Source organism: Talpa occidentalis, unplaced genomic scaffold, assembly GCF_014898055.3.
Source record: "Talpa occidentalis isolate TD23 unplaced genomic scaffold, MPIMG_talOcc4v2.1 talOcc4.4, whole genome shotgun sequence".
NCBI classification, from domain to species: Eukaryota; Metazoa; Chordata; class Mammalia; order Eulipotyphla; family Talpidae; genus Talpa; species Talpa occidentalis.
The window spans coordinates 8,199,155-8,215,688 of record NW_023604295.1 but is presented as its reverse complement, the minus strand read 5'-3'; the positions used below and the strand labels follow the sequence as shown (position 1 = coordinate 8,215,688).

General features: G+C 42.1%; 1 protein-coding gene across 3 annotated transcripts in view; it reads right to left on the bottom strand.

The window, feature by feature from the left end:
• Positions 1-15,607, bottom strand: part of SCAF4 (SR-related CTD associated factor 4) — a 52,834-nt gene extending 37,227 nt beyond the window's left edge. For all 3 annotated transcript variants that reach the window (XM_037525036.1, XM_037525038.1, XM_037525037.1), the window contains exon 1: positions 15,345-15,607. In XM_037525036.1, coding sequence (XP_037380933.1) covers positions 15,345-15,374 — 30 coding nt within the window. In that variant the 5' untranslated portion in view covers positions 15,375-15,607. The remainder of the gene's footprint in view (positions 1-15,344) is intronic.
• Positions 15,608-16,534: the final 927 nt, after the last annotated feature.

Sequence of the window (16,534 nt, the reverse complement as noted above, 5' to 3'; positions counted from 1 at the left end):
AAAACATAAAAAGCTACGATTCAGAGAAAAATTTGAAATGTTTTTTTCCTTTGCCTTTTTTTTTCTTAGGAGTGAAGAAAATAAAGCCCAAACTAATTATAAAAGCTTGGATTCCAAAGCCACTGATACAGTTCTTATGGATAAACCATGGGACAAAAAAGTTGGGAAACAATTTCGTATTTTTTTCAATCAAGTTAGGATATACATAGTAGTAGATGCAAAGTAGAAAAGGGGGTAAAAATCATTTGGGCTTTAGTTATTTCTGACCAAAATCCAACCTCAGCCAACCTATCTCAAGGGAAAAACCTATTACCTTTATATAGAAATCTGAATACTATAAAATTTAATATAGTGTCAACAAACTACTAGTGAAAAATAAATGAGGTACTGTTATCTAATTCAGAGACTCAGAAAGAACTGGCTTTAAATCTTGGTCCATCCATGTACACGATTCTGGGAAAATCACTTAACCTCTCAAAAATGTAGCCTCCTCATAAATAAGATATATTGTTATTGGCTTTATATGGATCAAGAAGAGTTCAATTAGCTTTTGTATGTAGAGTGACTGGTATAGCACCTGCATCATGACAAGTCCTCAACAAACATCAGGCACAGCACTCTCCCTGCTAGTACAGCCTGCAGTCATAATGAACATAAACTGCTAAAGAAGGTACTGAAAACTATAAAATGTTCTTATATAGAAAGCAGCAGCAGCAGGTCCCAAAACATACAAGAGCCCTTAGGAAGAGTAAGTATAATAGGGAAAACATACTTGCCAGCAACAAACAGAAGTTTGACTTTTTTACTCTGTCACTAGCCAAGTGACTATGAGAAAGCCTGAATATGAACACTGTACTGCTGTGAGAGAGAGATATACACCCACACATATGTAGACAAAGTGGTCTATAAATTATGAAGAATCATTCATCAAGATCACTTACCGATAGAGTTTCAAGAGCAGGTAAGGAATGTGAGAACACTGGGGTTGTGTCATCTGTAGACTTCAGTGTGTGGGGAGGTTGATAGTCACAGTAATATGTAGTCTGTTATTTACTAACAGTCTAAACTTGGATAGGTCTAACTTTAATTTGAAAAAGGGACTGACAACCCTCACCTCACCTCACCTCACTTCACCTCATTAAACTGTTAGGACTAAATGAGGTAACATACAAAAAAGTCTTAGCCCAGTAACTGACATATAATTGACTCAGTAATTGAGCTTATACAATGCCCACAGAAAGTTTACACACACGCACCAAGTTTTAATTTTTTGTTACAATTTACTATGACACCATACCTTTTTTGTATTACATCTACTATTCAAATGCTGCATTAGACATCTTTCCTGAAGTGAAAATACAATAGTACCAAAGACTTTAAAAAGCTGGATAGCATCTTAGTACCTAAACCAGTACTTATACATACCAAATTCAGAATCACTTTTTACAATGTATCTGGCAGATTTCCTCTAGTGACAAGACCTAATAACTCATAATGAATCAGCTTCAATGGCTATAGCAGTCTTCTTTGTACTGATCCCAACCCTCTTCTGATACCTTCCTCTCCTCTTTCAGTTCTTCCTCTAGAGAACAGAACAATATTGATCTTTCTTACATGATGAAATATTTAATGCTAACTAAGCATGTTTCCTCCTTTCAGTCTTCAGCTATTAGCTAAGCAATGTTTTCTAGATCTGACTATCCTGGTTAATTCTCTTTAAATATTATATCCCAAAATGGACAGGGTTCAGATGTATTATCAATGAACTGTCTTTTGTCTTAGTTTCCTATTTCTGCAGTAACATCTTACCATAAAATTAGTAGCTTTGAACAATATAAATTTATTATAGTTTTTGAGGTCAGAATCTCACTAGTCGAAAGTAAAAAAGGTGTAGGCAGAACATTACTTCTGGATGCTCTAGCCTTTTCCAGCCTCTACTGGGTGCCTACACCCCCACTTTGACTCCTGGTCTTTTTCTCCACTTGCAAAGCTAGCAGTGTAGTATCTTTTCTCCTCTGTGACCTCTGTCACATCATTTTTTTTTCTGGCTGCTATTTGTATAAGGATTCTTCGGTATCCAAGGGGCTCATCTGGATAATGCTGGGTAGTCAACCAATCTCAACTAGCATGACTTCATTAAGTCTCTTTGCCACGTAAGGTAATAGTCATAGGTTCTTTTTTTTTTTTTAAAGATTTATTTATTTATTTACACAAGCACTGGGTACAGTCAGAAGCGTAAGAGAATTCACCAGAGCCAGAGCAAGGAGCAGAACAGGCAGACAGACGAAATACACTGCTGAGGGGAGCAGCGGGTGGCAGGAGAGGTATGTGCGCCATGTGGGACCCTCGCCCTGCAGCCGGGGATTGAACTGGCGCTGCAGAGGCTGCGGGCAGCTTCGCAACCCAGCGTTCAACCGCTGCGCCACCAGGGAGGCCCAGTCATAGGTTCTTGGATTCACAATGTGGAGGTCTTGGGCCTCCCTGGGCAGCACAAGTTAAAGTCAGCGCTATCAGGCCATCACCAGCCACTGCAGCATGAGTTTGATCCCCGGCTGGGGAGCGGACCCACATGGCCCAGCAGGCCTCTCCTGTCTCACCCGCTGCTCCCCTCAGCAGTGTATTTCAGTAGATCCGCCTGTTCTGCTCCCCACTCTGTCTCTGGTGAGTCCCCTCACCCCCCGCACCCCTGGCCTATACCCCAGTTTTTCTATGCATAAATAAATCTTTAAAAAATGTGGAGTTCTTGGAGGAAAGGAGCATTACTTATTTTTTAAAATACATAATTCGTTCTCATATCCACAATCAACTGAAACCCTCAAAGTATTTTCATTGAAATTTCTATAGAAATGAATTCTTCATGTTGACTTCATGTTGGTTTCTGACAGTTATTTTAATGTACTTAGGTAGTCTGGAAATCATTTTTCTGCTATTTGATGTAGCAATTATTCCAATTAGCTTGTATATTTTATGAACTTTCCTCCAAACTTAATGGTTTTTTAAAAAATTAAAAAGAACAGGTCCTACTTGTAGGATGACAATATCTGATACTCTTTGGACACCATCAGTCAGCTAAAATTCAATGAATACTCTCATCCTGCCTGTATTTTTCTAATTTACCCATGATGAAATCATGTCAAACATCCTTCTGAATCACTTGACATATAGTCCTCACCAGACAAAACACTTTACAAAGTTTAATTTTTAGCCTGTAATAAAATGCTAGCAGATCTCTTCTGGCTCCCAGTGAGCAAAAATTTTTACAGATTCATGAAACCGTTTAACAATATGGCAGAGAGCAAAGTTATTGCCACTAAGGCTACAATTTTTAGAATATGCCTTTTCCTACTTCTTAAAATTGAGCTGTCAAGATAATGAAAAGAATCGGGTTACACATCAGCCTAAAGAATTTTTCATCTTTGTATCTCTAAAACAAATTTCCTTTCACAATCTTTCAATGCGATACTTACCCCTACCTTTCTTCCCTATACTTTAGAATTTTTAGTTTTCTTTGTTTTATAATTGAATTATACTGATTATATACAATATCCCCTCCTTTGCTATTATGACCTGCAGAATGAGAAAATGTGCCATAAGCTCCTATTCTTAGTATCTATTAAAAAGTTTAAAGAAAAAAATATGTAATATTTACAAAAAGTAGTACATACATTCACAGCGACAGTTTGTTACTCAAATCTTTCTCCTGAGAGCAGATTAACAAAGAATTTTAATGCTGTAGACTTCCTTCCTCTATTCATTTGACCATTTTTTAAAAAAGATTTTATTTTTGTGTAGAAAAACTAGGGTACAGGCTGGAGGTTTGGGGGTGGGGTGAGAGAATTCACCAAGACAGAGTAGGGAGCAGAACAGGCAGATCCATTGAAATTCACTGCTAAACAGAGCAGCAGGTGAAAAAACGAGGTCTGCTGCACCATATGGTGCAGGGATCACCCTTGCCAGGGATCGAACTCAGGCCCTTGGCAGTGGTAACTGCTGAGACTTAACCCCTAGGCCAGCAGGGAGGCCTCCCATTTGATTCATTATAACAGACACATTGGCCTCAACTGAATTAAGCATCAAATCCAACATAACTTCAATGTTTATTAATAACATTAAACACTTAGCACAAAAAAGTAAAGTTAAATTTCTTAACAAAAAATAATTAGGAAAAAATTACTCTTAAATAATCTTTCCCACAAAGATGCTTTGTCCATCTAATTACAGCCCAAAGACAACTCCATAAAATACTTATTGATAAAACAGGTAAGGGATAGTTTACAGTTTCCTTAACTGGCATTTCATTTTATGTCTTTAACATAATTTAGCCAAGCTTTGTCTGAGTTAATACAGTCTTAATTTTGGACAATTTAATCTAATGGGGAGTGGGGGAGGGCGGACAAGCTAGCCACAAGTTAAACGAGTATCAGTACGCCATTCTGCCTCCAAGAACACTATGTATGGGTTAATACAACACAAACAGTTAGACACAGTGAAACTGAAAAACGTACAGAGGAAAGTAACTCAATTAACAAAAGAAACCCTAATAGCCAACTGATGAACTGAGAAAAAATGTTCAACCTTACCAAATACTCAAAGTACAAATTACAACAATCATTCATTTACATAATTGGCATGAGTGTAGACAAGCATAAAGCAAAGAGGGCACTCTCCTGATGAGATGTGATGGGTAAGTTTTTAATTTCAGAGGTAAAATATAAAACTATAGCTATCCAAGAACCAAAAAGGTCCAAATCTTTTAAACAAATTCCATTTATGTAAGTTTATCTAAGACAATAATCAATTGCTCTCAAATTTTCCATAATGGGCTTCCCTAGTGGTGCAAGGGGTTAAGACACAACCTATGAAGCTATCCAGTGTCACTGGCACAGCAGAACTCTCCTGACTTGCCCTCTGCTCCCCTCAGCAGTGTATTTCAGTCATTCTGCCTGTTCTGTTCCCTACCCTGTCTTTGGTGAGTCCTCTCAGCCCCCACACCTCTGGCCTGTACCCCAGTTCTTGTATGCATAAATAAATCTTAAAATATTTTTCCCATAACTAATGTTTTAAAATCAGAAAATTATAAAGATTGATTATATGAAAATTTCCTAAAATAATGGGGGTGGGGGAAGACTGAGACACCCTAAAAAATGTTAATGGTATTTAGTGTGCTTATTTTCTAATTTAAATTTTCCTAACTTGCATGAATTTTAAAATAAAAAATTAAATTCTTAACTTAAAAACCTTAGTATATCTACTTGAGACTAAAAAATGCATTTCTCCAACTTTTGATTACAAATGCCATACATATATAGAATTGTCATTAGCTACAATGTGTCCATGGAGTAAATCTTATCTTTGAAGTAATTATGTTTAAATCATTGGCTTATAAATCTTTAGTAAAACTTTCTAGTTATTGAAACAAATTTTTAGTAAAAAATTGTTTCTTTAAATCCTTAAATTTAAATCCTTTAAATCCTTGTAATAACTGAAGTTCTATGGATATAAAATCCAAAGCTGGGAAATCACTGTTTTGTAATTTATTTCCATGTAAATTCCATTTACTTTCCACTGGGTGAAATCCTTTGAAACACAAATGTTTATCAATTTTCCATTTGCTCCTTTTCACTTGCTCAGGAAACAGGCCAAGAGGTGATTTTCGGAAAATCCAAATGTTTTATCCACACCACTGCTCTAGTTAACTAGCACAGATGCCAGACCTCAAAATCATTTTTAAGGTACATCACTAGCAAACTGTCCCCTGCGGAGTTGGCTATAAAACATTTTTGTGAATTCAGTATCTCCTCTACTACACTATAATTCTAAATAAAAATCGGTTCCAGGATATAAAAACATTTGATTAGAAGGAAAATAAAATTATTCCGTACTTTATACATTTTATTTATACTCAATTATTTCCACAAAGGTTGTGATTATTGGACCTATGCACAAGCATGGGATTAAAATAAAAATGTGAGCACTTATAAAATTCCCAATTACGGTATTTTAGTAAAAAGTATAATGCATAAAAGCATCTTAAAATTTAAACATTAATTGTATCTACTGCATTACTGTGGATTACTTACAAACTGGGATGTCATAAACCCCTTCCAAAAGCATATTCTATTTTGACTGTGCACGTACTACTAACGGTTAAAGGTTGCTCAGTGAGTCCTTTTCCCTCACAAACAAGAGTAGCGGCTAAAAAAAACTTTAGAGCAGCCAAGTGGGGCTCTGACAGGCTCTTACAGGACTAAGTAAAATCTCAGACTGTCATTTCTACTGTGTGACCTCAGACAAGTCACATCGCCTCTCCAGTCACTTTTAAAATGGAAAAGAACACAAAGGCGGGCAGGCGGGCAGGCGGGCGGGCGGGCAGGCAAGTTGGCCTACACACATACAAAACAACTAACCCAGTTGATTGGTATTGAATGAGCAAATGCAGAATTCCTTTCCTGTCCTTTTCCTGAACTATCCTCAAAGGATTATTTCCTAAAATAACACATAAAAACTAAAGATAGCTTTTACATGAATCTAGGATTGACAAAGTAATTTACAGAGCCACCCAGTAACTACTAGGTAATTTGTCATTTTGGTAGAAAATTAGATCAAGCAACAAAAAATGAAACCGGTATGCTAAAACCTAATGGTTTTGTACTTGTCTTTAAAGAGAATTTAAACCATATACCATAAAATTTACCCCTTTAAAGTATACAGTTCTGTGGGTTTTACTATGTTCAAAATTGCGCAACCATCAACACTGCTTAATTCTAGAGTACTTCCATCACTCCGGAAAGAAATCCCATACCCATTTGTAGTCATTCCCATCCCTCCACAACCAATAATCTGTCTCGACGGATTTGCCTATTTTGGACATTGCATATATATATATACACATTTTAAAAACCAAACTGTATAAAACATGTTTTTTACACTTACTAAACAGTGGGGAAAGATCTTTATAAAGATTTGAACGTATCACCTGAATTCCAAACTTGAATGTTCTTTCTAAAGCGATCCATCATTCAGCATGGCTTAAGGTGAACTGATATATGACCATTAAAATTTAAAGAACATTTTATCTGTTTCCTAAAGGATTAACATACACACCACAGTAAATTTCCATATTACAGGTTTCCTTTCAGCATGGTATTGATTTCACTTCAGCTAAAACGCAGGTCCCACAAAGTTAAAATGAAGACATAAAGCAGGATACTTTATGGTGAAGTGCATAAGGAACACAGGACACCGCGGCGACAGGTGTACAGACAGCAGTGGTGGTCAGCTGTTGTCCTTTCTGGTAACGGCGTACCTAGAGCGGGGAAACCAGGCTTCCCAGGAGCAGGCAGTGACTGAATTCTCTCTAAAGACTGAATACAAAAACATAATTGACTAAAAACTGTTATCACCATGCACTGGCAAGTCTAAAAAATACTAAGGATAAAATATTCTTTCCCTTAAAAAATATTTCGTTGACTGAGACTCAAGTTTTCATTGTTGTGGCTACTTACTGTTGTGTTTTAACAATATACAAGAATCAAATCTGTACATTGTTTATAAGCATCCTCTAACAAGGTCACCATTCTAAATGGAAGTACATTAGGAAACTCTCCAGTTGTGTGGTCTGTGCCCAAAACCTGCTGATTCGACACAACTGTAGGAGCGTTTCTCTACAGATGTCCAGGAAAGGCTACACCCTCCTCAGGTTCTTCTCCCCAATACCATGGTGACAAGATCAATTCCTGTGTTCAAACAGTTCTTTCAAAATATGAGAACTGTGTACAATTCTTCTTTCCTGATGTTCCCCTCCTGCACTGTAGCTATTCGCAAACAGCCCGAATCAGCCAAAATAAAGACACAGTGAACATAAAAACTGGGGATTCACGAAAAACAATGCAGGATGTCATTACTACAAAATAAAAGGTAAGGCAGTTTATATTTACACGTAACTGAAAAAATGCTTACCAAACATAACAGAAACCGTTAATAAATTTTTTGGTGATAACATTTCAGTAAAAAATTATGACTGAGGAGATATCTAAATTAGAATCAATTTTGATAGTATGGGGATTACTAGAAGCGGACTTTTCCTAAAAAAGAAGTAATCTTAATGTTTATGACTTCTTATTAGTGTATCTGCTATTTAGCGTATCGCCTTTTGTAATTTAAAATAAAGTGGAAAAAATGTTCTTTAATGAAATAGCCATGCAGATAAATTTGGTAAATGTGGCTGTAAGTGTTCACTGAACACAAAACGTGAAGATCAACTTTAGTAAGCATTAACAAATAGGCAAAAGTCTTAACTAGAAACTGGAGTTTATTACGACAGATCAACACATACATTAGCTTTTCTTTTTCGGGGGGGGGGGGTAAATAAAAGGTACTAAAGCAATTTAAAAATATTAGTTAACTATCTTTTTTCATTGTAATATTTGTAACTTGCATGAAGTTTGAGTTTCTCTCTTGATTTCATGATTATTTCCGAAAATATTTTTTTTTTTTTTTTTTTTTGTACAAGAGGGGTATGCCTGTCCTAGATGTCAAATATGTCAGGTACGCCATTGCTCCATGGTCTCTTTCTACTGGGATTACTCACCCACATGGATTTATACCAAAAAGTCACCAGTTATCCAAACACAAATTTTAACATGAGATGGCCCTCTACTTTTCACTGAGCTCTTGCTATCCCTTTATTTTTCTCTGTCAAAATGCTGGCTTTTGATTTTTAACTCCACTACAGTTACATAGGATTTCTTGCTGAATTCACTACTCATATGTAGTATTTCAAAGAAATATCAAGGTTTCCATGTATTTATCTTCACAAACACCAGCAAAGAGCTCTAACTATAAAAAGCCGTAAAATGTAATCAATAATTCACGCAGATATTGAATAGGATGAAGGTGACCAATAAGTTATATTAGTTGTAAAATCTTTTTCTCAAAGAAAAAAAAATCATGCCAGGACACGATTAATTCCATTTACTAGCGTTGATTATAGACATGTCCCCTAGCCTAAGTTCTCAAAAGATTTGGGTACAGTCTAATTCCTAATGCGAATTTATTTCCAACTCTACCTTTTCTATGGTCCAAATGAAACAATCAATATTAACCAAAATTTGAACTGTTAATAAAAAGGTAAACTGCTTATTCTATAAACCTGATAAAACATTGTTTTTAGATCATTTAAGTTTTACGCTAGTGCTCTATAGTTAAAAAAAAAAAATTCCGCACATTACCTCAATAAATGTTATGAATCACACTAAAGGATACATCACTTATGTAACAACTTTTTTCCTACCATATTATCAAGGTATATTTATTTGTTTGTTTTAAAAAAGATTTATTTATTTATACAAGAACTGGGGTACAGGCCAGATATGCAGGAGAGTGAGAGGATTCACCAGAGCCAGAGCAGGGAACGAAACAGACAGACTGATGAAATACACTGCTGAGGGGAGCAGTGGGTGAGACAGGAGAGGTCTGCCCCGCCATGTGGGTAACTGCCTGGGCGGCCAGGAATCAAACCGGCACTGCAGTGGCTGCAGACAGCTTCACAGCGCTGTGCTCAACCAGCGGTGCCACCGGGGAGGCCCTCAAGGCATATTTAAAGTGAGCTCTGAATCTGCACAGAAATCTACAGAAAAGTTACCTGGAATGCTTAATTTCACTTGTGATCCATTGATCCACGGCATAAGAGAACCACATACAATTTGTATACGCAAAATTTGTATTTGTAAAAACAAACCACCCCCTCATCCCCCAAAACACACACACTAACTACCACTTTGTCAACTTTCTATTAGGTAGTTCTATCTCCTGCATTGTTTCACGAGATTTATAAGCCAATTTTCCTCCATATCATGTCCTTATCATGTGTCCAAGTAATTTTTTCTGAAACAAAATACAAAATGATAAGCTAGGGAGGGGGATTTGTTCAACAAGAACATCAGTGGCAAATGTTGCCAGACAAACTTCTAAAGAGCCAGCTTTATTCCAATCAACATAAAGTCAGACCTTATTGTTGGAGACAAGCGATTCTCTGAGAATCAAGAGAGAGCAAAGGAGTATACTATGACTTTTAATATCCAAAACTCCTGTGATAAAAGCATAACATGGTCAAATGAGACAAGAGAAACATCCAATTTTACTTCAACCACTGGTCTCTGTACATCTTTCAACTCTGTCAACTATTTCAACTTTCTCTACTTTTCTAAATAGATTTTGCAAATAAAAGATCAAAAACAAAAGATTAACACTGTTATCAAAAGGAAAAAAATATATCACAGCCATAACAATTTCCAGTGGGGGGCCTTCCCCGTGGCGCAGCAGTTGAGCGCTGGGTTGCGAAGCTGCCCGCAGCCTCTGCGCCACCGGTTCGATCCCCGGCTGCTCCCCGGCCACCGGAGGAGGGTCCCACATGGCGGCAGACCTCTCCTGCCGCCCACTGCTCCCCTCAGCAGTGTACCTCGGTCCTTCTGCCTGCTCTGCTCCCCGCTCTGGCTCTGGTGAATTCTCTCGCCCTCCCACGCTTCTGACTGTACCCAGTGCATGTATAAATAAATAAAAAATAAATAAATCTTTGGGAAAAAACAAAACAAAACAAAAAACAATTTCCAGTGGGAAGAGCTAGAGAGCAAGCCCCCCAGCTAAGATAGGGAACTCAACTCTTCCTTCAGGGTAAGACTGACAGCCCAACTGGGTAAGTTGCCAATGTCAATTCCAATACTAAGTAGTCATAAAGCTTAATTTCTGTCTGATTTTAAGATAAAATGAATATAAAAGTAATCATTTTCTTTTTGCATTTCAAAGTAGCATTACATGCATACTACCTCAGCGCTGTGGTTCCCAGAAAGTAATAGCAGGATCCCGGGGTGGGGGGGGCGGGGTGGGAGGATGTGTGTGTATCTAACAAGTGTACAGTAGAGTCTTCCAGAGGCTACCCGATGTGTGTAATTTTGAGACTGAATGAAGCCAATTTGAGAATCCAGGTTTTATAAAATCAAATTTTAACAAGATTTGCAAAAAATGGAAAATAATGTCACTCTTCTCACTAATTTTTTTGGTCAATAATTCTTCATTAAAATGTTATCTATGTTAACATGCAACAGGTTTACTGTTATTTCTAATAAATGCATTCCTCATTTTAAATTTCTAATATGGTGAATGTCAATAAACATAGCCCACACATAGAAAAGCTTTCTGTGGTCATTAACTTTTAAGAATTTAAAGGAGTCAAAAATCTGAAAAGTCTGGTAACAGCTGTCCCACATATACTCTTAGACATACAGACACATGGTTGATGAAAGTTCACTGCAGCTTTTAACAGCAAAAATTGAGAAACAACGTAAATGTTTTATCAACTAGGAATTCAGATAAATATGGTTTAATCAAATGATGGCACACTACACAGCAGTTAGGAAAAAAAAATATATAGTATTAATGTTTGACATTGCAGAGTATATACTATTTGCCCCTCAGGTCCATCAAAATACAGATTATATATTGTTTATGGGCCACAGTGATTGATATTAAATTCGTTATTTGATCCTGACTAATGGGGGAGGGAGATGACGGGACAGGAGATGGCAGTAAGAACTTTGTAATACTTTCATTAAAACCGTTAAAATATTATCAACTGTCAATTCTTGTTATATTTTCTCTGCACTTTTTTTGGTACTTTAATTAAATGTCCTAAAATAAAATCACAGATGCTGTAAGAGTTAGAGAAAACTGATTAAAGGCTAAAAATCCAGTCAGTGGAACAAAAAAAAAATCCAATCTATATAAACTATTCATTCAACACTTACCAACCTCTTCACCTTAAGGCGCGTATAAACATAGCAGGTCACAATTAAGAGTTGGCTGTCCTTGATAATTGATTATTTTTTACTTATCTTTCATCTTTCACAACACTGAACACATTGTCTTGCCACAGAAGTACTCTGGTTAATTTTCTTATCTTAAACTGACCTCTTTTACCGAGGCTTATTTGTTCCTTCCTCTTGTCCACAATTTTGCTCTACATTAACCCACCTACCTTGTTTCTTTAAACTATGCTTTTCTCTACTTCCTCTTTCCCAATATGCTCAAGCTTCTAGTCCCATCCAACAGCCAGTAGGGCTGGAACACCACTTACTAGGGCCAAAACCTTGGATACACACTGTCAGCACAGGAAAAATCTAGCACCAGTCCCTAAACTGCTTTCTTCCCTTCATTCTTGAAGCAACTTTTCCCTTGATCCCCTCATAACCAAACCTCTAAAAAAGACTTGACATTTGCTACCTTACTTCCTTATGTCCCCCATCATTACCGTCCAACTCTAAACTTCACATTCCATTACATCAAAGTTTTAGTGACTTTCACCCTTAATTCCTAATCTGGGACTACTCCCTTGCTGTAATACAAACACATCTTTAGACAGTAATTAAGATGGGGAGAGCTGCATTAGTATTTCAGTTCTGCCATCAGCTAGCAGTATGTCCTAAGGTGAGTAATTATTCAACTTCTTTGAAAATACCAGCTTCTTCACCTATAAATGGATGTCTATGCAAGGTTGTAGGAATATTAACTTAGATATATATGAAGTGCCTGACATGCCAAAGGTGCTGATTAAATATTAATTTTTTCCCCAATGTTCTCCAGGATATTTCTGAGGGTGACTTCCAGGTAGTGCCTCCTCTCTCCGGTTGGTTGCCTCCAAGTTTGAACGTCCTGCATCCCTAACTGCTTGCGCAAAACTTCCAAGACAAAGTCAACCTGTTCAAAACTCAAATTCAGCCTGTTCAAAAACCAGTCATATTTTCTTCTATGCCTTTGATGACTGCTTGACTCGTGTTAACGGCATTGCAATCCCCCCGCCCCACCCCGCACATAGAATGTGAGGACAGAAAGTGCTCAGAACCCCATCAGATGTCTATGTTCATGGACCAACGCGCCCACATTCTTCCCCTTCTCCTCGTGCCCACCGCGTTCAGACGATGTTTTTTCCATCTCAGTTCCCTGCCCGCCTGCCCATCTTCCCCAAATTCCTGTCTCCTACAATACATACAGGTCAAACAATGATTTCAGCACACTATTCAAAACCTCCTGTTTGTCAACACCCTAAAAATGGAAGTCAAACACTAGACAAAGGAACTTGTCAGACCCTAACTTATCCATCAGTGTTTTCCAGTTCCCTGCAGAGCTCATTTACTTGTCAGTACTGCTGCCCTTTAATCGCTCTTTCCTACGCCTTCTGACATCCTCAAACTGGTATCTTCTTCCCTTTCTAAGTCTGCACTGATCCCCCATGACCATCCCACCTTACTCTATCAGGGCCCCCAAGCAAGCTGTTTTGTCACAAATTATTTGCCTAAGTATTGTGTGCTCTATTAGACTAGGCTCTTAGGGATCAGAGGTCCTCAGCAGTCCCACAGCATTCAGGACACAGTTCTGTAGAACTCAGTTTGTAAAAAGAGGGTAAGATTTGGGATAGTCAAGGTTACAGGGAACTGACCAATATTACTTCATGAATGGGGAGAAATAAATGAGAAAATCACTATAAACCTAGCAGGCACAAGAAAATAAATTTCAAAGTCAGACTTTAAAGGCCTGGCTGCTTTTGCAGAAGAAAGTTGGAAATGGCAATGTACACCTATTATAATGTGATTTGTAATTCATAAGACCGGGACTAGAAATAAAAATAATTTAAAGGAGAAAAATGAGCAATAGTAAGAAAATTCTCATTTTATACATTTGAGGTTAAAGTACCTCCTTAATTCCATTTCCTTCTTTTCTAAGAGTTAATTATCATTCCTACTTTTGGCTTTTCAAAGTAGAAACTACTGATCACATTTTCCAGAATTAAGAAACTAAGTGTTGAGTATCAACTTCCACAATGCCTATGTCAGGATTAAATAATCCTGATCTTAAGAATATGCCACAAATTCTCTTCATTCACTAAAAAATGCCATTAAAAATATCAGATGAAGTTTTTTTTTTAAATCTGGGAGAGAAAAAAGCTTAAATTTTTTAAAAAAATGGCTGTACCATTTGTATAAATTCTCAATCACTCAGCAAGTATGTGCCAAGCACCTGATATGGAAGGGGAAGGAGGAAAGAACAGAAATTCCCTTCCTTCGTGGAGTCAACATTCCAGTTAATTCTGACTTTAGGAAGCAAAGTCAAGTCCCAATCCCGAAACCTGTGGCACATTATCACATACTCTCTAGCATCAAAAATCAGGAAATATTTCATGATTTGTAAAAAATCACTACAGAACTTCAGGTGCCACTTTGCAACATCAGCTGTAACTGCTATAGTCAAGACACTTAACGTGCCCCCCAGTTGAGGACAAACCATTTCTAGGGTAATTTGTCAATACACGGTCCTCACTGCAGTTCCTGGAGGGTCCCACATTACGACTCTGCAAGTGGAAATTTACAGCGCCTGTTCCAAGCAAACTACAAACTCTCAGGGTGAGATGCATCAAGTTTTGGACCACAGTATCAAGATACTCTGAGGTACCACATGGCTTTTTAAGGGTTGAGCTGATCTTCAGCATTTGAAAAAGGTCATTCGAGCCGACAGGACACGAGTCCCCGTCCTGTCGCTGCCTTCAAGCCACCAGTGGTCAAGCCCCCTCCAATCTATTTTGGTAATCGGTGCGGACGGGGCTCTCCCTAAACGCTCCCGGGAAGACCTGCGAGGAAACCAGAGCGCTCGAGGGCGGCAGGCAGCTTTGTTCCCAGTTTTGGGAGGTTTTCACATGTAAATATCCCCGTCGAAGGGAGCCGGGGCCGCGGCGGGCGGGCGGGCGGGCGGGGTGCGGGCTGGGGGGCTGGCGGCCGAAGCCGCTTTCCAGCGGGCTCGGGCGGGGCCGAGTTCTCGCCCGTTCAACATTTTGGGTGTCACGTTGGGGCCGCCGACCCCCAAAGCGGGTTAAGTTCACGGCTCGAGATAAGGAGCCGCCCCGTCTCCGGGGCGCCCTCCCCGACTCCGGCCGACCCGGCGCGGGGTCCCGGCGCGGCGGCCCGAGCAACAGGAGAGCCGCGCGGCCCCGCGCCCCGCAGACGCCCCGCCGCCCCCCGCGCGCCGCCCCCCGCGCCCCTTTCCCAGCCCCGCGAAGCCAATAACGGGGCCGGCGCGGCGGGCGCGAGCGCCGGGCCCTGGAACCGGGCGAAGTTGGCGGCGCGCGGCGGGCGGGGGAGGCCGGCGGGGGGCGGGGGCGCCCCGGGTCGCCGCCCGGGGGGCCGCCGCGACCTCGGGGGCCACAGGCCGCGCCGCGCAGGCCCCGCGCCGGAGCCGGCAGGAAGCGTCCCCCCGGCGCGGGCTCCACAGCGGCGGGAGACGCGGCCCCGCGCAGCCCTCACCTCCTGGTTGAAGGCGTTGACGGCGTCCATGTTCGCGCGGCGGCGGCGGCGGCGGGCCCGCCGGGCATAGACTCGCGCCGCGGCGGGCGGGCCGGGAGCCGCGGCCTGGAGGGCGGGGGCGGCGGGCGGGCGGCGGGCCGGGCAGGAAGCGGCGGCGGCCGAGGCGGGCGGCGGGCGGCGGCGGCGGGCGGCGGGCCCCGCTCAGTCCCGCGCGGAGGGTGAGGAAAGAGAGGCGGCGGCGCCGGCGCTGGGCTCCAACATGTCCGTTCGCGGCGGCGGCTGCGCTCTGCGTCTCGCTGGCACGGCCCCGCGCCTCACGCTCCGGCCCACACTGGCCCGGCCGGCGAGCGGGCGGGCCTCTCGCTCCCTCTCGCCAGCGGGATGGCGGCAGCGGCCCCAGTCCACGCCGCGCGGGGCACCCTGGGACGGCTCGGGCCTCCCAGCGCTTCCTGTGCCCGGCGCCCGCCCAGCCCGCGCTGGCCCCGCCCCCCGCGCCGGCCCCGCCCCCGCGCCGCCCCGCGCCCCGCGCGCCGCGCGCCCGGCGACTGGTGGTGACGCCGCAGCTTTCCCGCCCGCGGCGGCCGCCGGCCCGGGACGCGGCCTGGCTCGGCGGCTGGGCCCGGCCGGGGGCGCCGGAGAGCGCGGGGCCCAGGCGGCGGAGGTTGGCCCCGAGCGGGCCCGCGCCCGCGCGCGCCTCCTCCGGACGCGGCGCCGGCGGGGCGCCCTGGGCTCCCTTCTCTGCCCCAGCAGGCCCTGCTCGCCGGCCGCCGCCGGGAACAAAGGGCGCGGGGTTGACCTCAGCCCGCCGGCCGCGCTTTTGCAGGGGCCGCCGCAGCCGCCGCCGGTGCAGCCTCCGCCGGTGCAACTTCTAATCGCGCCGGTTCACCGTGCGCTGCCTGAGGGGCCGGGAAGGACGTGCGGGCGCTGCCTCGCCGCGCCGGCCTGGAGGAGCCCCTTGCCAGACTCGGACGTCGAGTCCCAGAGCACGCTGCTGCTTTTTTGGTGTAAACGCTTTGCCCTGATTGTTCCCCTGGGGTGCCTGCCGTCTGCCGGCTACTGTACTGAGTTCTGAGGATGTGGAAATAATAGGGAATTTCTCTGCCCACAGACAAGTCAGTGCAGTGGGAAGAACAGGCAGAGGAGAAGACAACTAAAGCAGAATTAAGTCTTAGGGCAGAGACCCTGGGGAA